The following is a 22620-nucleotide window of genomic DNA, read 5'->3' on the forward strand; positions in this document are numbered from 1 at the left end:
ATGAACATGATTAGGACTTTATGATGGCATAACGTTTTCTAAAGTTATTTATTTATCTTACACATGGGATAAAATGTATCATATATACGCATTTGTGAACACATTTTAATCATTTTGATAAATCACAATTCCAATATGTAGAATGAGCTTTTAACTAATTTGACATTTTTACAATTTGATTCACAAATCAAATTCTGCAACATTAAGATGATTACAAAAAAGCACCATAGTAAGCTAATTTATCAAGCTGGTAACGTGTAGAAAAAAAATTAAAAGCTGTTTATGAAGTGAATAAAAAGAGACGTTATGAAAACAAATTCCAAATATAAAATGTACGTTATAACATTTTAAATTTTAAAAAGATTTTATACATTTACAAATGACGACTACAAAACACTACCACTTTGATTTAGAAATATGAGTGATGATATTATACTCTTTTCAATCCAGCATTGGGTAAAAAAGGGACAAACCCAGCCACTGGTTTAAATTGACCCAGATTTTTTTTTGACCCAACTATGGTTTAAAACATCCCAGCATTTTGCATTGAAACAACCCAGCAGGCCAGAACAGATTAATTGACCCAAAGGTTGGGTTTGTCCATTTTTGAGACAAGCATTTTTAGAGTTTATATAACATATTATTGCTATCTAGCCAAAAAAGTAGATTGAGGATTTCATGGTTATGAGCTATTACCAGTATTGTTGTTCGTCATACTCACTCAATTATACCCATGGCGTTCTCTTTTATCATCATACCTATTGCTGAGGTCATCACGACTACCTCTACGGTCATCATAGTGATCTCTAAGGTCATCCCGACTACCTCTGCGTTCATCGTAACGTTCTCTGAGCTCATCACGGCTACCTCTGCGTTCATCGTAACGCTCTCTGAGCTCATCACGACTACCTCTGCTTTCATCATATCGTTCTCTGAGCTCATCACGACTACCTCTGCGTTCATCATATCGTTCTCTGAGCTCATCGCGGCTACCTCTGCGGTCATCATTCCGATCTCTGAGGTCATCACGGCTTCCTTTGCGGTCATCGTACCGAACCCTGAGCTCATCACGACTACCTCTTTGGTCATCATAACGGTTAATGAGGTCATCACGAATGCCCTTGCGGTCTTCATCCCGATTACTGAGGTCATCACGAATACCCTTGCGGTCTTCATCCCGATTGCTGAGGTCATCACGAATACCCTTGGGGTCATCATAGTTATTTCTGACGTCAACATAGTTGACTTTCTCACTTTGCTCGTCAATGTTTTTCATCCCTTGCCCTTTGTAGTCTTCTTCTACTACTGCTAATGGTTTGTCAGGACATTCCATTAAAACATTTCTGAAATGAGAAATAAACATTCACATTAATTGTCCATTATACTGTTTGTTTGTTCCGTGACACAACAAACATTACTTTTGTGTTGTGATTGACCAACACTCTCTTTATGTCAGCTATATATTACTTCTAGAGCATCAATACAGACTCACCCCTCTTCATACTGCTCCGGTTTCTGTTTACGTTTGCGACAACAGCAGAAAATGATTACTATAAGCAATGCAACTCCAGCAATACAACCACCAACAATGCCTAATGTGGACGCAATATTCATAGAGGCTGCAAAGAAAGAAAGACTTAAAAATCTAAGTCAACATAAAATGTTATTCACCACCCATTTCACTTGTTTAATGTGACATTTTTACAGAGTTAAACAGAGACTTGAATTTGTTTCCAAGTTATAAAGGTCAAACATCATGTTGAGCCTCGAGAGCATCTCAAGCATCCAAATATTATGGGTTTTTCAAGATCTATCAAAATCTGTTGTCCTAATTTTGTCAGAGACATCAAATTATTTCCCCAAAGATTACCAAATCCTGTACCTACAACAGTGCTCTAAAACAATACTTCAATAGATCTTTGGCTATTGCTTAACATTATCTTCAATCATGGTGCAAAGAAAAGTCAGTTCTGTCATTATATTTTATGAAAATAGGGTCTAGTCAGTGATGTTTTCTAAGTTTTTCAAGAAAACATAAAATAACTAAAAGAGCATAAATCTGAGAAAATACATAAAGTGAAAGTAAGCAAAGGTGCCAATACTCACGAGGGATTACAGACAAGGTGAAGTTACATTTTTCTGATCCAATCTTATTGCTTGACTGGCAGACATAGAAACCTGACGTCTCGATGGATACATTGAACAGAGACAAAACTCCATCCTCTGTTACTCAAAACGATGTGCAAATTATAGCAAATAATGATATAATCATAAAATATAGCAAATTCTCACAGATAACATACTTTCAGTGGTTTTGGGTGGAAATTGTCGCAGGACGTTTTTGACATCATATGCCTCCCATTTGTAAGTAGGGGTTGGAGAGCCCTCTTCAGAGACACAGGTTAGGCTAATATTCTGTCCGTATTCTGCTGTGCCTAATAACTTACAGATCGGTTTTGATGGTAAAACTGTAAAACAATGTTTATTTATTCAAAGTGTACGTGATTTTACTCTTTACAAAAATATCTGGTGATACAGACAACTATTTAGTTGTAGAACTCTTACCCTGAACCAAAAGGAAGGTAGTGGCAGAGGTCTGACCCTCGTTGTCCCCAGGAATCTGAATATAGCATCTAATTTTTCTGCTTTCTTTCATTGATACTTGTTTTAGTGTCAGCATAGACTTTAGAGCAGCAAGGTCAGTCACTATGGAGGCTTTACCTTCATACTCTGGTCCGATGTCTACTAAATTATTTCGGTAGGAGGTTCCAAAAATAACCTGTTTAGAAGGAAACTTATGCTCTTATAGCTTCTGTTTAAAAATTTTGAACTTCTTAAGAGTTATTACAGTACACTGTTTTTAACATTATTATTTATGCAAATTATTGAAGAAAATGATGCAAGGCGTACTGTACCTTCTTTGCAGTCCCATCACCATCACCACTCCATGTGATGATGGTTAGAGGATTGTTTGGATTTTTAGGTTTAAAATCACATGTAAGGGTGACATCATCACCCCGGGCAACCTCAAGGGATTCTTGACTCATAGTCACTTCCAATCCAAAACCAGCAGAGATCACTAAAAGGCAAAGAGAGAGTCCTATAGCAAAAGGTATACTCTAGAACGGGGGTTTTCAATCTGTGGGTTGGGACCCACTTGTGGGTCGCACAGTTGCATTAGGTGGGTTATGGAAAGTCACTTGGCTGTTAAAAAATTTACCATAAAATAATTTGGTATTTCATCTTAAATTTCATTTATTCTATTTAGAAAAATAAAAACTACTCTATTTTAAGAGAATGAATGTGTAATTTTTCCCCATATTTGTTTTTTAAATATTTTGGAGTATCTCAAGATTTTACCGGTGGGTCCTGGAATGAAAAAATTGCTGCTCTAGACTACAAGAACAAAGTTTTACAGGACAAAGCAAGTGAGGCAAAATTTTAATTTAACAACTAAATTTACGAGAATACGACTTCCAAACATTTTGTATGAAGTCCAAGTAACTTTTACCCTCATTCACAGTATTTAATTGCACCACACCTTTCTATAAATCCCTACCTTCCATTTTTTCATACATTCATTAATCTTGCATGAACTGGCTACTATTGATCAATATTTTTCATTTAAGTATTTAAGAATAAATGAATACGTGATTTGTAAAAATGACTACTGAATTAGGTACATTGTGTTATCTGAATAAATTATAGATCAATGAAAGACACCATTTGAGAGCTTGTGAAAATACAGAGAAACGGAACTTAAACAATATAATTTATAAACATTTTATATAAACATATAAACAATAAAGAAGAATACAAGTGACCTTTTTAACCACACTAAGTTATCGTACATAAAATGTCTTTCATCTGATCTAGCAGGAAAACAATCTCACCTGATACTAAATGAAAGCAGCAAAAAATCAGTTTCCAGCTCGTCATTTTAATGAAGAACGTGGTCTGCTGGCAAATGTATATAGAAAGATATTCCTGATTTATACTTATCTATTGTCTTCCTGTGTGCTCATTGAAACAGTTTTCTCTTCTGCACCTGTATCTACCACACCCTTATGTGCCCTTTGGACTCTTTACCCAGCTATTCCTCTTCCTCAAAGTTTAACTAGTAAGGTTGTAAACAAAAGGCAGGTGTGAAGTGATCATGCTACACAGGAGGTAATACACACTTTATCATGCCTTATCACTGGATAAAACATTCAGTTTGTTTGACTGTATGTTTGTTGCTATTTCAGTATTACAGTATTACATATTGATTAAATTATTATTTTATTTTAATTATTACTGGAATCTTGAAGTAATATATGTATCCATCAACCACAAAGTAATGATTGAGCTAAATAACAGTGACCAGCAGATGGTGCTCTTGTCTTGGAGACCGAATTGAGTTTGCATGCGCTTTGTGAACAGGTTTATTTTAGCTTTGTTGATGAACTTCATACAAAAAATGATTACAACGCATCAGTTATATTACTTCCACATCCAGACTTGTTCTTAATTTCGCTCCGTCCACATTTAGCCGCAGAGACGTTCCAGTGGCCTTAATATAAAGACATGTGGGACACAATTAAGAATAACATTTTACAATATTTGTGAAATAAACAATTGCACGTCGCCTATTTTACTTATAAACTCAGATATTATACAGTATACTGTACAATACACGGCACTTCAAGTATTTTATGTAAGCGTTTACTGTTCTTGCTTAATCAAGTTCAGCTTATTTGTTTGATAGACAAGTACACATTTATAAATTGTGGATTTGCTTCAGTTATCTCCGTTAAGCCGTAAGAACGGTGTTAAATGCAAATTAAACTTCCTAATAACATCGAAAGTTGAACCACTGAAGTCTCCATCTTCTTGATGAAAAGATGCACACGTTTTTTCTTTTGCCAACAAAGAGAAGCATAACGAATTTAATGACCCGTGAACATTATACAAATGTCCATTCACTTTTCTTTCATTTAACTTTCACTCCAATGGCCACATAAGGATTTAATCTTTTGAGCATGTTCTTTCTTTATTTGCTTTTTTATGCAATTTCATGACTTGATATACAAATGTCCAAAATAAAAAAAAAATCGGTTTATGATCGGAGGAAACTCTTCTAGGCATGTTCTAAGGCGCTGCTTTAAACTCTCAAATCTGCCATGCTGATGCTGCAGTGTGTGGATCGGGATTCGGGAAGCCGCGCTGTGTTTTCGCATTAAGGTTTAAGGATTCGGGCTTAAATATTCAAAATGGCGGACGGAGGAGCAGCGAGTCAAGATGAGAGTTCAGGACCAGGTAATCATTACTGCATTTTACATATTCATATTCATATTCAAACGCTCTTTCTCTCGACCCAGAAATGCACGATGGAGAAAGCGTAAACAAAATACTCAGGCCTGATGTTGCATTCATATGCACTCTTAAAATAAACGTCTCGCGCAACAATTCACAGTCAGTGCGACGGTGAAACTGGCGATGCGGTGCGACGGCAAATTAAAGGAAAAATGCCTCCTTTGTGTGATTACAGCCGCCGCGTTACATATTCATACCGCGGCCGAGCAAACGCCGCTTAGCATATTTTATTAATAATAATCGGCGCCTTCATGTGGGCTTTTGCATTGTCCTCGGTTAGAGGTTGTAGGAAATGTACAGTTAATCTTATCTAAAGGTTGCTGTATGCATGCTAGGTGGCTAATGCTACTCCGGCGGCTTTGTGTTTGTGTTTTGTGCCGTGAACCAATCCCACATATAAAGGTTTGAATATTCATTCGCTCGCAATCAGCCGGCGTCTGCGCAACGTGTTTACGATCAAAATATGAAACGGCAGAGCCGCCGAGGTTTGCTTGGTATACAGTTGGGACACGGATTTTAGCGCAGCGTGATTTTTTTTAATGCCCATTCCCCTGTCTTTTGTGCCCATTGCAGGCGTGTAGCCCTGTTGTGTTATTCATGTGGGCCTTTCACAGCTCAGAATGCGGTGTTCAGCACGTTCTATCAGAATGAATTCGTTTCATTGTTGAAGGATGATGGAACGTTCCAAAATTTCAACTCTGTGAAAAATGATACACTGTATCCATTAGAAATGATGTTCGTTTTTTAACAAATTGCTACTTTGTTGCAATTTGGCTTTTGTTTACTCTTCGCACAAGCATGTGTTACCGTAACATTGTATCGGTTGCTTTACGAGATGTCATGCAGGCATTGTGCCAGGTTTATTTGCTAGTATAATAAGCGCTGTCTGCGGGGTAATCCTTGTTTGGAGCCCATCTTCTCCATTATTGTTCCAGCAGCTGTATGCGTGTGTATTTAACCATTTTACGCTTAACTGGATTTCATTATCCGTGAACAGCCGAAAAAATATCTTCTTTCTGTTTCTTTTATTTAACCGTGACAACAAGGCGAAGTCATAAATTGGCTGTCAGTATGCTTCAGATGATTTGACCAAAGATGATTTGTCTAAACTAAAGCAACGGTATAAATATAAATAGCGTATCCCCCTTACACCCTTATCTATGGGAGATGACTTAAAAGTAAAAAAAAAATTGGGGTGTGTATGTGACTTATCATCAGACCGACTAGGTAGACGTTATTTGATTTACATATTATATATATATTTTTTAAAAGTCAGGTGTTACATTTGTAGGTCTTTTAGTCAGAAAGCATTTTTTCTCTCTTGAGCAGGGTGTTGGGTTTAGAGAGCAAAGGCATGCCATGACACGTTTGTTTCCTGCATCCACAGCTCATACATAAAGTTTAAATTACCTGAATGAATACTGCTTTTATTTTTATGGTTGCTGACTCTTCAAACGTGTGTGTCGACTGGCAAAACATCACAGCACTTTGCATATCGGTCAATCCTTTTTCCTCTTGTTCTGATGATGAGGCCATGAAGTACATTTCTAAAGGTTAACAGTAAATGATTGTAGATAGGGCTGTCACGATTATGAAATTTGGTCGACAATTGTTTGTTTTATTCATCTATTAATTTTCTGTTTTAGGGCTTTGACGATTATGACGGTTAATTGTCTGCTTTAGAGTTTTGACATTTAATTCTCATACAATTTTTATTCAGCTCTGAAACGACTATATTGTTCGGGATATAGGAGTCGTCATATATTTAAGGGTTAGACTTTTACTTGTCAAAAATACAACTGCCAAATACTTGTAAATTAAGGAACTTGATTGAAACCCACCTTTAAAATACTATCAGTCATAGAAATGCTTCTAGTCAGATTTTATCTCACTTGCAAGATTACAATAAATTTGTACTTCCATGTTAATAAAATTTTGGTAGACTGGTTTTCAAAATGAGATTACCTTGTATCAAATTAAATTGTAGGGCAGGTTATTTTTATGGTATGTGCTTTAGTTTTATTTTAAGTGATTGTATTTTGGTGGTACATTTCACAAGTTTGACCATGCTTTAGTTTCAATATATACACTAAAATATGCAGTACAGCTCCCCCATAGTGTCTTCTATGAAGATGTGCAACAATTGCGATGATCTGAAACCATCGCGATGAGGTCAAACAATCGCAATGAGACGATTATATAATAATCGTGACAGCCCTAATTGTAGCTCTAAAATAAAACGTATAAAATATATAGTCAAGGCCTTTTAAGTGCGTCTAGCTCTCCACGGATTGTTTTTCATGTTTTTCTGCTTGTTTTCCATTGCAAAGGTTTTTATCATATGAGATGCAAATATATGGCTGGCAGGATTTTTTTTTCTTCATATTATCACGCATTCCTTAGAGGCCTGCACTGAATGTGGCTTTAATGTTTTATAAAAGCCTCTCTAAAAATCGCATTGTTGTCAAATTTAAATTTTAAATGTGACTAATGTTCTGTGTTCATGGTCATTCATGAAATATTGAAATGTTTTCTCTGTACTGCGTTTAATCATCTTTTTCCATTAATATACCCTTAATGATTTGCTTGTGTTACATTTGCATATAACCACTGCAAAATATATTTCTGCCTGTTTGAGTGTTGCTCTCCAGGATAATTACCTAAATTGTTTAATGGTTTTTAAAAAATCACGGCTGTGGATAAGTAAACATCTGGAAAATGAATAACACAAGTTTTGTCACATTCGTCTAGTCTGGTTATTCATGAAATCCTTTTGCTTCATTCCTCCTCTGAGGGGAAAGTTCAAAACTTTAAAATATCAGCAAAAGTTTCTTTTGGATAAGCTGATTTCTTTATGCATACTTTGTCAGATCTTTGTTCTAAAATGTAAATCCCTGTTGTAATTAGGCTGAGCCTGAACCTACCAGCTAATGAGGTGCACAGTTAATCTGGGTATGCAAAGCAGTCTCCATGTTCTTTGGATAACAATATGGCTTCAGAAGTCACCGAATTTGATCTGTGAAGTGCAATGAGGAGGTTCTTTGAATAGGATGGAGGAGAAGCAATCTCTGGTGCATATAACGTGTCTATAAGTTTTTTGTGTTTTGATCACATTGAAGCAAACCTCACCTGTTTTACCTCATTTAACCAGCACTTTGCAAATAATTGGTTTTGTGCCTTGAAACCCTAGTCTAGCACAACACCGTAGACTCTTTTTGTACCCTGTTTCTTTTTACCCTCCAAAAGCGATCCAATTAATATGCTAATGAGATTATAAATATTTATGAACATTTAAATTAGGGAAAAAGCTCTCAGAGCGCTGTGTGAAATGAATTGCTTGCAGGACTTCAAAGCATCGCTCGGCTAATGAATTGAGGGAGATTTGCATATGGCTTTAATCAGCTGCATACTGATTACACTTCATTACGGGCGCTGTCAGCCACTCCGCTTCTGTTCCGTTATAGAAGGGATACGAACTTCTTCTTACTGTAGTTGTTATGACAATCATGGCACAGAGAAAGTGAGAGAGCGAGAGAAACTCCAACTAAGCCGGAGAGATTGCGAGAGGAGCAACCACAGTGTCAGCGAGCTCAGCTGTGCTCTACACATGTGCTGTGCTTCTGTGTTGACTTACTGAAAACCGTTTAGTCAAACAGAGACGTCTTTGCTTTGAGCGCTTTGTGTGAAAGGGGTACCGAGCTTGTTGTGATGCTCGTGGATACGCCTGAGAAAGCAGGTGCCACAGCTGCTGGTGAGTGATCGTTTGGAGTCACCAACAAGGTGTTGAGATGTTTTTGCTTTTGTAGCGATGAGTTTCTGTTACGTTAAGTGTGATTTTTTTTTTTTTAGTTCAGTGTTAAAGTTACTGTTGATACTGTTAAGATCATTTTTTTTTCTTTTGGTTTATTTATTTAGCGTTGAGTCTGAAAGTCAGATCTTTCTCTCTCCGTTCCAGATTCTAGAATGAGTAATCCATCGGAAACGAGTAAATGTGCAATGGAGAGCGGGGACGAAAACACTGGTGAGTCACTTGGTTTTGTCTCAGTCCATCTCTTGTGGAACTCTCGGCTCTTTGGAGATGTCTGGCTTGCATATCAAGGCTTTCCTGCATTTGAATTCAATCGAGTCCCTGCAGATCTTTCTGCCCCAATCTTTCCAACGGTGCTTTCCTTTGCATTTTGATAAGCGAATAAATAACACGTTCTGAAGGGTCACTTGTGGAGCTCTGACTGAGCTTAAACAAGCCGCACAATACGTCTCTCGATATGTATTGCAGAGCTTTTTTAACATTCAAAATAAGAAAGGCCACAGAACCGAGTAAGTTATTTGAAAAGACCTTTTGTGCAGTTCTGATCTATTGTGGCATTGACTGCTTTTCTTCTTCCAGGTGCCCAAACAAATGGTCTGGACTTTCAGAGACAGACTGTGCAAACAACAAGCGCAATCACCAACGCACACGCACAGGCCCTGCTCCAACAGGTATATTCATTCTGTCTGAATTGCACACTTACTTGTGGTCTGTGTGTCATGACACACAGACGCACTGGATAAAAGAGTTTTAGGAATTTAAAGATGTCCCCAGGGACATGTTTCTCTTCTGTCTGAGTAACTGCCACTGTATTGACCTGCACGTGTAATTATCATGTCTCTCTGAGTGACTCTCTCAGAGTCTTTCCCCCTTGTTATGGAGAGAATATGGAAAGGGGATAATTGTCATTTGTTTTTGACTATAATGTGTGAGATATGTCGCTACGCCGAAGATTAGAGACAGGCAGGCGTGCAAAAACAGAACAACATTCTATCTCCTAGTTACAGGGGAAATTATTGGGCCCCATATGCTAATTAGCTGCTCTGCAGTTGCTCGGAAACAGATGGTTGAGAATATGCAAATCTATGCAGAATTTACATGTGCTGCATAACCGTTTCATTAATTAGCATACCCGCTTGAAGCCTCGGAAGGCTGCAGTATTTTTATCACCGCAAATCACCACAGAGACGAATCATGTTTGTATTTTGTAAAGGAAATTTCTGATTGTGTTCTAGCTTTTTACTGTGAACTTGTATTTGGCTCCGTTCTGCTACCTTTTAAACCAGAGACATGAACGACCACACGGATTCTGTTATCCATTCATGACAAAACGTGTGTGCATCCTTACCTGTCTTATCAGGGGCCACAAACTGACCCCACCCTGTGCTCTGTCCGTAGTCTTAATCTGAACTCTAGCCAGTAGGGTGTGCTGCCTCATTCTCAGCTACTGTAGGCAGGGGGCAGATCGCTGGTTTAAGTTGCATGCTGCTTGATCTGGCCCATCGTCCCCATCTCCAACATGTTTTAAGGTCTTCTGGAACTGTTTTTGGTAAACTGCTGGAGGCCATTATTGAGTCCTAACCAGATTTTTTTTTCATGATCGAATTATTATTACGGTTATTAAATGTGTATGAGCATGCATAATTAAAGGGAGAGTTCACCCCCCCAAAATTCTGTCAACAGTTACTCACCCTCGAGTTGTTCCAAATCTTTATAAATGTATTTGTTCTGATGAACACGGAGAAAGATATTTGGAAGAATGCTTGTAACAAAACAGTTCTTGACCACCTTATTAAGAAAAATTAAAATGGTGGTAAAAAAGTGCTCCAGAACTGTTTGCTTTCCCACGTTCTTCAAAATATCTTCTTTTATGTTCAACAGAACAAAGACTTATAATGCACTTTCCTACTATGGTCATTAGAACGTAGAAATGTATGCAGATTTGGATCAATTCGAGGGTGGCTAAAATCCAGAGCACAGATTTGTGTGTGGACTTTGTGATAATCTGATGATGACTTTTTGTATTTCTCTCTCTCTCTCTCTCTCTCTCTCTCTCTCTCTTTCTTTGATTCCAGTTGACTTTGACTCCAGCGCAGCAGCAGTTATTGCTGCAGCAGGCCCAGGCTCAGCTATTTGCAGCAGCCGTGCAGCATTCGGCCGGCCAGCAGAGCAGCACTACAGGAGCCAGCATCTCCGCCTCCGCTGCCACGCCCATCACCCACATCCCCCTCTCCCAACCCATCCAGATCACACCTGTAAGAGAGCCGTGTGTTGATTCCTAGTCATTCCCATACTGTGGCAGGCTTGTTTAAATGTTAATTTAAAAAGTTTTTTATTTTAATTATATTATTAATTTACAAGCAAAAATTGTGATAGCCTATCATATAGTGGGTTTTTATTGGTGTAGTGTAGTTCTATTCAATAGAGAATCATTATTTTTATGTAATAGGTTAATTTGAATATATGAGATTTGAGGAAACGCTATCACTGCACATATGGACTACAAACATTAATCTGTTTTCAAAAATATACTTTAAATAGATTTCGAGGCGGTCAAATGTATCCAAAATAAAAGTATTTAAGAAAAATGTCAAATATGAAAATTTATATGTGTATGTTTTTGTGTTTATGAAATCAAAATTAATATGCACTTTACACATTATTTAAACAGAAACTTGTAATTCTGGATGCGATTAATAGTTTGACAGCCCTAGTGTGTATACTTAAAAGTACTTTCTACCTTTATAGTTTTCTAATCTTTACATTTTAAACTATATTCAGGATTCAGGCTTTTCTAAATGACAATAATTAAAATACACTATTATATTTCTATGGTGATTTTTCAGTCATTTTTCTGGTGATTTTGATAATCCTTTATTGTACTCTGGTACTGTGACGTCTATTAACATTCTTCTCCATATCTGGACCATGTTCAGCAGTTACAGCAGCTGCAACAGCAGCAGAATCTCAACCTGCAGCAGTTTGTGCTGGTCCAGCCGGGCCACCACATCGCAACCCAGCTGCAGCCTGCGCAATTTATCATCTCCCAGACGCCACATGGTCAGCAGAGTGAGTCTGGTGTTTTATCACCCTCCTCTAATTTTCTCAGTCCTCATGCTTTTTTCTGTATGATTTTCGTTTCTCTTGCACTTAACAGGTCTCATGCAAGCCCAGAACCTTCTTAATCAACTACCTCAAAGCCAAGCCAACCTCCTGCAGACCCAGCCAAGCATCACACTTGCCACACAGGTCAGGGGCAAACCGATCTCTTCAACACGAGATGTATTTTTCAGCCAACCCAGATAGCAAACATACCACCATGTTTACAATTTGAATGTCAAACCTGTTGCGTATTTGCTGCATAAGTAGTCGCAAGCATTTTTAGCAGTTTTCCTAGGCTGTAACTTGAAGGGGAATGTTGTATTGTGATTTTAAAGTCCTCATGAAATCACAGTTTAAGTTTTGGGCTTGTAGTTTATGTTAGGCTTCAAATGGAACGTTGCGTTTGACAGTTTACACAATTTTGTTTCTTCAAATATCAATTTGATGGTTTGCCTTTTTCATGAATCTTTCCCTACATCTCACAGCCTGCCACGCCCACTCGTACGATAGCAGCTACCCCCATCCAAGCCCTCCCTCACACCCAGACGACACCAAAGCACATTGACACGCCCACTCTGGAGGAGCCGAGCGACTTGGAGGAGCTAGAGCAGTTTGCCAAGACCTTCAAACAGAGACGTATCAAACTGGGCTTCACGCAGGTACAGTTACAGTATATACAAAAGTTCATACACAGGATTTGTTAATGGTGTTTACTAATTTAAATGCTCTGTTCAAAAGTATATGATGACCATTGTTCAAAATCATGACAGATATTCATTTGCGTGATCTTAATTTATACATTTTTCGTTGTTACAAGTGACATCATCACATCAACCTCTCTAGACTAATGCTGATGTGTTGCTTGCACCAGGGGGATGTTGGCCTTGCCATGGGAAAACTTTACGGGAATGACTTCAGCCAAACCACCATTTCTCGATTTGAGGCCTTGAACCTGAGCTTTAAAAACATGTGCAAACTGAAGCCACTGCTTGAGAAATGGCTCAATGATGCAGGTATGTATTTTCCCTGATCTGAGACATTTTTGCATTCTGTCTATCCTATGTTGACATTGCATACCATAAGGATGATGGAAAGGATATGGAAGTTCCTGTTCGCATTCCTCTTTAGATTTAAAGCTCCTCTCAGGCAACTTCAGGTCTCTCTTCTGTGAGAATGCAGACTGTGGTTTCTCACATAGAGTAAACTTTTTACATAACAAATAGTAAAGTTTGAGACAGGTGCTTATATTACTCCCTTGTGCTTTTGTACGCGCTGTTTGTGCAGAGAATCAGACGTCTGATCAGGGCCTGTCCAGTCCCAGCTCTCTTGGCTCGCCTGGGCTGGGCTTGGAGGGCCTGAACCGTCGCCGCAAGAAGAGGACAAGCATCGAGACCAACATCAGAGTGGCCTTAGAAAAGAGCTTTCTGGAGGTGTGCGGCATCTCAAATCAGAGAGTATTGCAAGACAATGCTGTAGTTCCTATAGAACATTTTGAATGTCTCACAACCCTGGTAAACTTAGTAAAATGGACAAAATGCTTTAAACTGCAAGCTAAACTTTTTAGCGAGTGTTTTGCCATAAGTGCGTTTCTGTGCATTTGCCATTTTCAAGCAGAACCAAAAACCTACCTCTGAGGAGATCACCATGATCGCGGACCAGCTCAACATGGAAAAAGAGGTGATCCGAGTATGGTTCTGTAACCGCAGGCAGAAAGAGAAGAGGATCAACCCACCCAGCAGTGGCAGTGCCGCCAGCACCCCCATCAAAGCGATCTTCCCTCCTACCACTCTGGTACGATAGATCTGTAAGCGCTTCTTTTTTCATACTGGTTAAAGTTCTTATTTATGTCTTCCTTCTGTTTTGTTTGTTAGGCCAGTCTTGTGACCAGTAACGTGCCGACTACAATGACTGTAAACCCTATTTTGCCTCTCACCAGCACTAGTGTCTCCAGCGTCAGTTTCACTGGTAAGCAAGGCTCACCCAAAATCCAGTGCATTTGCAGCTAACAAATGTTAAGATCATGGGTCCCAGGGTACATGCAAACTGGTCAAAATGAGTTAAGAATGATAGATCTCCCATTCTGTGTTATGAATGCTAGCATTGGTTGGCATAATTTACTCTCTACAATTTGGTTGCTAGGCGATGACATTGTTGACAATCGAACAACTCCAAAAATAACATGTGCATTGCTGTTTCCTCCAGGTTCGACTATTGGCTCGGCCACCACTAACACTGCGTCCGTCATCTCCACTGCACCTGTGATCACTACCGCAGCATCCTCTCCGTCACTCAGCCCTTCTCCCACGGTGCCACAGACGACCTCAGCGGAGCAGTTGTCGCCTCAGGAGATTGTGACTGCGGTTAGTCAGGCACCTTCCTCCCTGGCATCCACTTTCGGCACCGGTCAGGTGATGGTGGCCTCCAGCCTCTCTGCGGCTTTGCAAGGTGCTGGCCAGCTGCCCACCAGTGCCAGCCTTGCCGCTATGGCTGCTGCCGCGGGGCTCAATCCTGGGCTCATGGCATCCTCGCAATTTGCTCCTGGGTGAGTTTCTCTTTATGTGGGACTGTTATGCAGTAGGTTGATGATGCACTCTTTTGTTAAGTGTTATGTTTACTATGGTGTTTCATGTGCAGTGGGGCTCTTCTAAGTTTGGCACCTGGTGGTCTCGGGAGCGGTCTGAGTCCAGCACTATTGAGCAACAGCACCTTGGCCACAATCCAAGGTGTGTGGAGCGGCAAGTACCCTTGTATTTACAATATGGCTTTGCATGCGCTTGTTTAATCTTGGCGTCACCATTATGCACTTTTCTGTTTAAAGGGATACTTCACCTAAAAATAAAAAATCTTGAATGTATTTACCCTGTCATTCTAAACCTGTATATGACTCTCTTAGTGGGAGCACAAAAGGTATTTAGCCTTTTTTTACTAAATATTTGTGTCAGTTTTGTGTCCATACAATGGGAGTTGTTGCCATTGTTGCTTGGTTACCAGTAGGGTTTGGCTTATAGACGACGCTTTCGACCATCGCCGATGGCTGATAGACATGACGATGTTGAGCCCACATCGTGATTCCAACAAATGTTTCACTTTCGTCACGTGACTGTCCTGCGGGCTGGAAATCGCGTTGTAAACAAATAGGAACAAGCTTAAGGGACATAAAACCCTGCACTATACAGATCAGACTGGCCTGACTTATAACTGTGGAGCCCGCACTGTACAAAGAGGACGCACAGTTTGCGCAGAACCGCCTGATTTTATAACTGTATAAGAAAGATGTGTGTCTGCGCAGCCCACATTGCATAAATAACTATTTTATTGAATATAACATCCAAATAACAATACAATCAATCCTCACTTTATAACTGTGAAGCTCGCGCTGGTCAGATGACATACGCCTAAATTGGTAACTGCTCAGCTCGAGCTGTATAAAGATGTGTCTGCAGGACGAGCATCACTTTAAATGCACCACAGCTTTAGATGTCATCGTCCATCGCGATGTATGCCTGTAGCCATCGTCCGCCTAGTAACCAGCATTCTCCAAATTTTTTCATATTCTGCAGAAAAAAGGATTTACTGGTTTGGAATGACATGAGTGTGAATAATGAAAGAACTTTATATTTTAGGATGAACTGGACTTTTAATGCACATGGTCGCATTTCGTTTGGCATGGCAATATGTAGTTTAATGACGAGAAACATACATTAAAAACAAAATGTTGATTTATGACTTAATAGTTAATGTTTAAAAACTGGAATCTGTAACTTTTTGTTAAAAATGAACAAGCTTATACTAATGACTGGAAGCTCATACTAATGTTTTATCATTTGAGCTGTCTGGTTTGACATTTCAAAACCTGCAGTTTGAAACCTGCAATTTTACATTTCGAACAGAGATAGTGATATAGAAGCAAAATTGACAAATTTCAGCTTTAAACGATTAGAATTTGTCATATTTAGCCTATATTGGAAACAGGTAAATTCAGGGCGAATATTTTTCCAATTCTTTATATACCAAGTTTTGAAACGTCAGATCTAATTTTTATAATTTTTTTCCATCTTTAGCTCTGGCGTCTAGTGGCTCTCTGCCTATTACATCTCTGGATGGGAGCGGGAATCTGCTGTTTGCGAACACCTGCGCAGGCAGTACCCCAAATCTTATGACGACGCCCCTGTTTCTGAACCCTCAGAACCTGTCACTGCTGGCCAGTAACCCGGTCAGCCTGGTTTCTGCAGGTGGGGCATCGGGTGCCTCTGGGGCCCTCAATCTGCACATAAGCGCTGATGCCCACCAGAATGCAGTTACCACGGCAACTATGCCCGCCTCCACCATCACCACAGCCTCAAAGGCCCAGTGAAAGCTTTACCCACTCTTCTCCTCTTCTTTACGCTTACTCTTCATCAACTCTCTTGCTACCACCAAAAACAAACCCACATAGACTTAATGTCGATGTTTTAACTTTTAATGGTTACGTTTGTATCTTCTTTTCACATATCTTTTACACCTTAATGATGTTATGGACCTCACTTTTTAGCAACTATAAGCGAATGTTGGCATCTCCATAGGGCTTGCATCAGGAGAGAGGAAACCTCCCTGGACATTGTGCCAAGTCTCTCTGTGCGATGGAAAGACATATTCGGCTCATTCTTCGCTCCCATTCTCACATTATACCTGCAACTCTCTTCAGAAGATCTTCTGAAATGCTTTAAACCAAAAAACTTTGTTTACTCTGTTGAATGATACCTTCTTAACCCCAAGAGTAGCCCACATCTTCCTCACATAGATAAAGAACACCTTATGTTCTTGTATAGACGTTCTAGTCTCTTTCCACTGGAGATCCTGCTTTACAGGCTTTTTTACAAGTTTTCCTTTAAATGCACCGTTTTTTTGTATCAAGCAGTTGGTTAGCTTTATGTCCTGTATCTTACTAACTTGTGGTTACAAGGCTTTAACGGAGTAATAAGCGGCTGTGATGCGGTTTCATTGCTTTAAGGAATCGTTTGACAGGCCTTTCTTTCTAGAAACACTTCTAGATTCTGTTTTTTTGTAGTTTACTCTGTAGTGGCAGACTGTAAGTCTGGGTCTGAATCCAGTCACAGGCTAACTTAACACTAAAAGCTTTAAGGAATCGTGTGATTATCTATCGAGGGGGATTTGTTGGGCCGTAGCGTTTATTCTCTGTAATTGTAAAACGTAAGGAACGTGTGTACTGAGATCTCACAAACCTTACGTGGCTTTACTTTGCAGGACTGTGTAACCCCGTAAGGTAAACCTCCTCAAGGTCTTCCTAGCAAGGGATGTACTTTTGGTAAAGCGAAAGTGTAGGTCATGTGAGAGAGTTAAGGTGGATGATGTTCTTTTTTTTTTTAAGTGTTTGATTTTCTACTTGTGCACAGTATCTGTACCAAAAAAACTGGATTTGAGAACTGCATTCTGCTGAGTTGGAGCAGAACTCCTGTCACGCTTTAAGAGGTCTTTATTTCAGAGGTCTTTGTATTGCCTCTCTTTGAAGATATACCAAAAATCTTTGTTATACCTGTTGCTGTATATTGCTGTTGTAGCGTAGTTGACGCCTAAATATTTATGAGCGATGGCTCTCGGTAGACCACAGGAATTATAATGCAATATTTTAAAAGTTTTTCCAAAGACTACAATTTTTTTTTTTCTTTTCATTCCTTTCATTTTCTAATATTATTTTTAAAACGATGGCTGTCCTTCCTCAATTTTGTATAGTGTCAGTGGAACTAACTAGATCTGGGGTGCCACAGCAAGATCATGGAGTACCAGCATGAGAACAGGAATTGTCCCTTTCACTGATCATTTGAGTGGGCCAAATATAGACCGAAAATTGAGTCTGTCCAGTTAAATATAAAAAAAAAACAGAGATGGGTTCTTGAAACTAATGCCATTATGTTCAGGCCTCGCAGGCTTTTAAATATTTTCCCTTATTTGTAATCAAAAGGTGGCAGACTCGGTCCTCAGTAATCTTAAATCAGGGCCATCGCTTCAATTTACGGGCACTATATATATTTTTTTATAGGTGTCCCTTCCTGGGGCCCAATGAGAAGGTTATACCATATAAAACATTAGTTGGTCCCTTTCGTCACTGGGGGCGGATTTTTTTTTCAGTCGTCTGGAAGCAGAATTGAATTTTAGCCGAATGTTTTTTTTCCCGACCAATGAAATGCAGCCATGATGTAAAGCTTGAACCAAAGTCGTATTCTCGCTAGCTGCTGTGCCTGTGTGGACCAGCGCAGATCTGACCACACTTTCACTACTCACTACTGACAAAACTTTGCCATCTATTACACTTCTTTTACACAAATTGTCCAACGGATGGCATTTGGCTTCATAAAGAAAAATAGCGCAGCGTTAACTTATTTTAGCTCTTGATATCGACGCATTTAATGATCCAAAGAGAAACTAAAGGGCCTTGTGTTTAAGTGCTGTTGTGATTTCGGGAGTCCTTGGTCCTTCATTTCATTTTTCTCCCTTCTTTGTAATCTAGGTTTTGGAAGAACCCAGATGCTTCAGTGGTGCTGCCTAGCCAAAACATTTTCACGAGTGTATAGCAATAGAAATAATACCACCAAGTCTAAGGAGAACCTGTGGATGTGCTAAAGGCTCAGGAGCTTTAGTTGGCATGCATGACAAGAAGGTGAATTTTAAGCATAGCATTGGTACATTCTTTAAATATGTTTTTGTTAAAGAAAAGTAGAGCTAGGTGTATTGTGAGAATTACATTAGTATTTCATCTGTAGCATTCCTGTTAACTTTCTTGAATTGTCACAGAGAAGTCGGCATCTCTCCCGTTGTCCCTATTATTGTGGCCCTGTCTGTCAGTTCTTTACACATGGTGTTTATTTGTGTTGTTTATATAATTTGAAATACCTCAACAGCACTTACATGAAAGGTTCACTTTGCGCAAGACACCAGTAAACTTCAGAATGTACAGAAGCTGTTTGTAACAGTGTACAACTACAAACGTAATAGAAGTGAAAAATCTGTAATAATAATGTCTCACAAGTCTACTACTGCTATTTCAAGTACTACTACTTAAAGGGTATTTCCAGGTTAACTTGTAATGAATATTTTGTTATCCTACTTGCCAAAGTAAAAAAAGCCTTCGTCTTTGCGGCTGGGTCTTGTTGCTGCTCATTACGCTGGTTCTGTCCGGAGGTTTCAACGTAGCCTCTCTGGACATGTCGATTTTTGTTGTTTTTTCGCAGTAGTGTCATGACCCGGTAGTGCCGGGACTGTGGGGAGTTACTGATATATTTATCTGAGGTATGACTCAAAAGATTAGAGAACTTCTTTTCTAATTTCTATATATATTCACTTATGTAAGATGCTCATATTTTATATTTGAACTAATATCTAGTTTGAATGTAGTGTTTTTGTCATGCTTATTCACTAAAAAGAAAACGTAACAAAAAAAACTTCATTTATATTATAGCTATTCTTAAAAAATAAAAAACAAAGTCTAGACCAAAAATTTAAACCACACCCTTGTGATATGGGAGGGGCTGTCATGTTCCCCATCCACATTGAGGTGTGGTTTGTTCGAGTGGGAGGGGCTTGCGATGGTGCTCCTAAAGAAAGCTCCCAGCTTTTGTTGACGCTAGGGAAAAAGACTTGATAGCACCAAACTACTTTTACTTTTTTCTTTGCTTTTATGAGTTTATTTTGCCATTGTTGCTTTTTAACAATCTTTAACAATCATTTAAATTTACTTTATGCCTTTGTTTGTTTGTTTGTTTGTTTATATCATAAGGGAGCAACGTCACTGGCTTTCTTAGTTTGATGACAAAACTCAAATTTATCATTTATGCCTTATTATTATTTCAGACGTTTGACACGTTGTAGCAATTTGTAGTGCGTGTGGTTGATGTGAAAGGTGGTTTTGTTCTGAATGCGTGTGCGCATGTGAAAGATGATGCAACCAAGCATGCACCAATGTCAAAACTCACGGTGCATATCGACCATGAAAATAACGCTGTGAGTTTAATTTGTGTGTTGTGATATTTTGGAAGTGTTCAGCTACCTATTATGGTAGGTATAATTCAAGCCGGTTGGATACCTGTTGAAAAGCTTTACTAATAACTCCAGCTGGTTTGTGGGGTGTCGGCGTTTATTACTGGTGATGCATTTCTTTTGAAAGGTTAGGGTCTTTCTGACAAAATAATTCGGGAATACAGATCACGTATGGCGTGTTTTGAAAGTAAAGCATTTTTAGCATCATTATCGTTGGATGTAATTGACCACTTGCCTGTAAATTTGAACCTGTGATCACGAGATGTTTCAGGTGAGATGTAGAACCTGGCCAACAGCCTCCTGTTTTTTGGCACTTGATTTTGGCTCGTGTGGATGCTCTGACTTGTGATTGGGTAGTTTCTCGATTGTAGTGGGGTTCACTGCTGACCCTTAGTCTAGTGACAAAATGGGATAGTTGCAGAAGAGGTCATGCACCAGAAACGCGTGAGAGAGGAGGTCTGAGTAAAGGAGCTGTTGTATACCTCATTTATAACTCGAAACTGAGTAAAACCTGCTTTAGTCTACTTCTAAAGATAAAAGGAAATAATGAACTGTTCCAAAACAGAAGCCTGCAGATGTCCGTTTATTGATTGGAGTGAGGAACCATGCGGATACCCAGAAAGCACACAAACTCGCAAACCCTAATTCCAGACATTAGTTGCGCATCCCACTTTTATTGTATATTTTGCTTTATGCTAATTTAAGTTCACACTGTAGCCATTTTGTACCAAAGCTTGTTTATGATTTGACAATCGTCGTCCTTATAAACCCCTTGATCCTCTGGTGCGGGTTTTGTGCGTTTGTGTGTTTTGCTTTCTTCTGGGTTGATGGTCTGCTTGTTTCTCACCTTCCCTGTGGTAACCAAAGACTTTCATAGTGATTGTATGGACTAAACTCTTCTCGTAACCCTGCCTCAACCATCAGCATGGGATTTGAGATTGTCGGTCACACGTTTGCTGTGTGGGCGGGGCTTAGTAGAAAGAGGAAGAAAAACAGCTCTGCTGGCTTCTTGAAAGGATTTCTTAAAAGTAACCCCTCATGGGCTGGGTGATGTTTTTTAATACACGCTGAAGGATGTCCTGAGCTCACTGCAAACTGCTCAGGATAAACTGTTCTCTGGAGTTACACTTTCTGTGGCTACAGCAAGGCAACACTGTTTTTGTCTACACACAATACATGCAATGTCTCTCCATAGTTAAATCTTTTAGATGCTGTCATCCTGTGGTTTCTGTGTCTGTGTAGTTTTTTTTAGCTTTGCTGTTTCCACTCTCATGATTTCAATTGGTTTGATCGATCAGCCGTGGAACTATGCATCCTTGTTCTCCATCCTGCAGGGGTGGCGTCAGATCGACACGTCTTTTCAGACGGGTCTCATCGTTTTATGCTGAGTAAAAGAAACTATAAGCTCTATCCCAAAGCAAAAATCCAAATATGAAATGTTTTACAAATGCAGATACCAAAGAATACTGTTCATTTTTCTTCTTCCTCACCAAACCCTTCAGCTTGTGTGTTAAGAAACAGAACCCAGCTCTGGCAGTAGTCCTAACCTCAGTAATTCCAAAGCTTAGATGTATATTTTGGTATTTTTCTGAGATGCTTATTGGGAAAAAACGTTTGTCGTTTAAATTTTCTTGTTTGTTGGATCTGTTGCTCTTTTTCTGTCACAGCATGGAATTAACTGCAAAACTGTCTTACTGTAGGTTAAAGAAATAGTATTTTTGTATGTTTTTGGATGTGTCGATGTATGTGATATCAGTTTCACTGCCCAAGTTATCATTGTTTTTAAAACAAAAGACAGAAAATAGTTAAGTAAAAATGTGTACATAAAACTTCTAGTCAAAGATTTCAAAAGAAATCTCTCTATACTCTCATTTTCAGATTTCCTACAGCTGAAGTTCAAGGAATTTCATTAACACCCTGTCACATACTGTAGATTGTTTTCTGATATCTTTCTTCAGGACCTGTAACTCACTGTTGTCATAGTGATGATTGGTTAGGTTATGGTTATCACTACAAACCAGAACACTTATGCCACTCGTGGCAGGTTAGCAAGTGAACATACCCAAAACTGAACGCTAAATGGCTACATTACTGTAGCTAAGAATGATTGTGTAGATTACAAGTATGTGAATCAGGATTACATGGTAGATTTGATGCATTTGTCTGCTGTATTTTTTTTTATATATATAAAGATAATCTTTTACTGTATATGTACAGTTCCTTTTTGTTGTAAACATCATTAAACCATTTTCCAAGTGTTTTAATATTCTAACTTTGGTCTTTTAATATCAGACTTTTTTTGTATAATTTAATGTCGGAGCACC

General features: G+C 38.9%; 2 protein-coding genes across 15 annotated transcripts; one reads left to right on the forward strand and one right to left on the reverse strand.

Moving 5' to 3' along the window:
- Positions 1-32: 32 nt before the first annotated feature.
- Positions 33-4031, reverse strand: gpa33b (glycoprotein A33 (transmembrane), paralog b). Its single transcript, XM_056755642.1, has 7 exons — positions 3894-4031; positions 2916-3079; positions 2566-2779; positions 2304-2468; positions 2107-2223; positions 1493-1619; positions 33-1343 (listed from the first exon to the last, which is right to left on the reverse strand). Exons 1-7 carry the CDS (start codon positions 3937-3939, stop codon positions 722-724), a joined length of 1455 nt encoding a protein of 484 aa, XP_056611620.1. The 5' UTR covers positions 3940-4031; the 3' UTR covers positions 33-721.
- A 1221-nt stretch (positions 4032-5252) lies between these two features.
- Positions 5253-22568, forward strand: pou2f1b (POU class 2 homeobox 1b). Of its 14 annotated transcripts, none has more exons than XM_056754367.1 (14): positions 5253-5298; positions 9311-9376; positions 9743-9834; positions 11239-11418; positions 12100-12232; positions 12321-12412; positions 12751-12924; positions 13137-13278; positions 13550-13695; positions 13877-14056; positions 14137-14230; positions 14468-14807; positions 14900-15000; positions 16327-22568. In XM_056754367.1, exons 1-14 carry the CDS (start codon positions 5253-5255, stop codon positions 16617-16619), a joined length of 2079 nt encoding a protein of 692 aa, XP_056610345.1. In that variant the 3' UTR covers positions 16620-22568. The 14 variants fall into 14 exon arrangements, with proteins under 14 accessions (XP_056610345.1, XP_056610355.1, XP_056610348.1 ...); XM_056754377.1 differs by having other exon boundaries at positions 14900-14988; XM_056754370.1 differs by having other exon boundaries at positions 13880-14056.
- The last annotated feature ends 52 nt before the right edge of the window (positions 22569-22620 follow it).

This window comes from Triplophysa dalaica, chromosome 8 (assembly GCF_015846415.1).
Source record: "Triplophysa dalaica isolate WHDGS20190420 chromosome 8, ASM1584641v1, whole genome shotgun sequence".
NCBI lineage: Eukaryota > Metazoa > Chordata > Actinopteri > Cypriniformes > Nemacheilidae > Triplophysa > Triplophysa dalaica.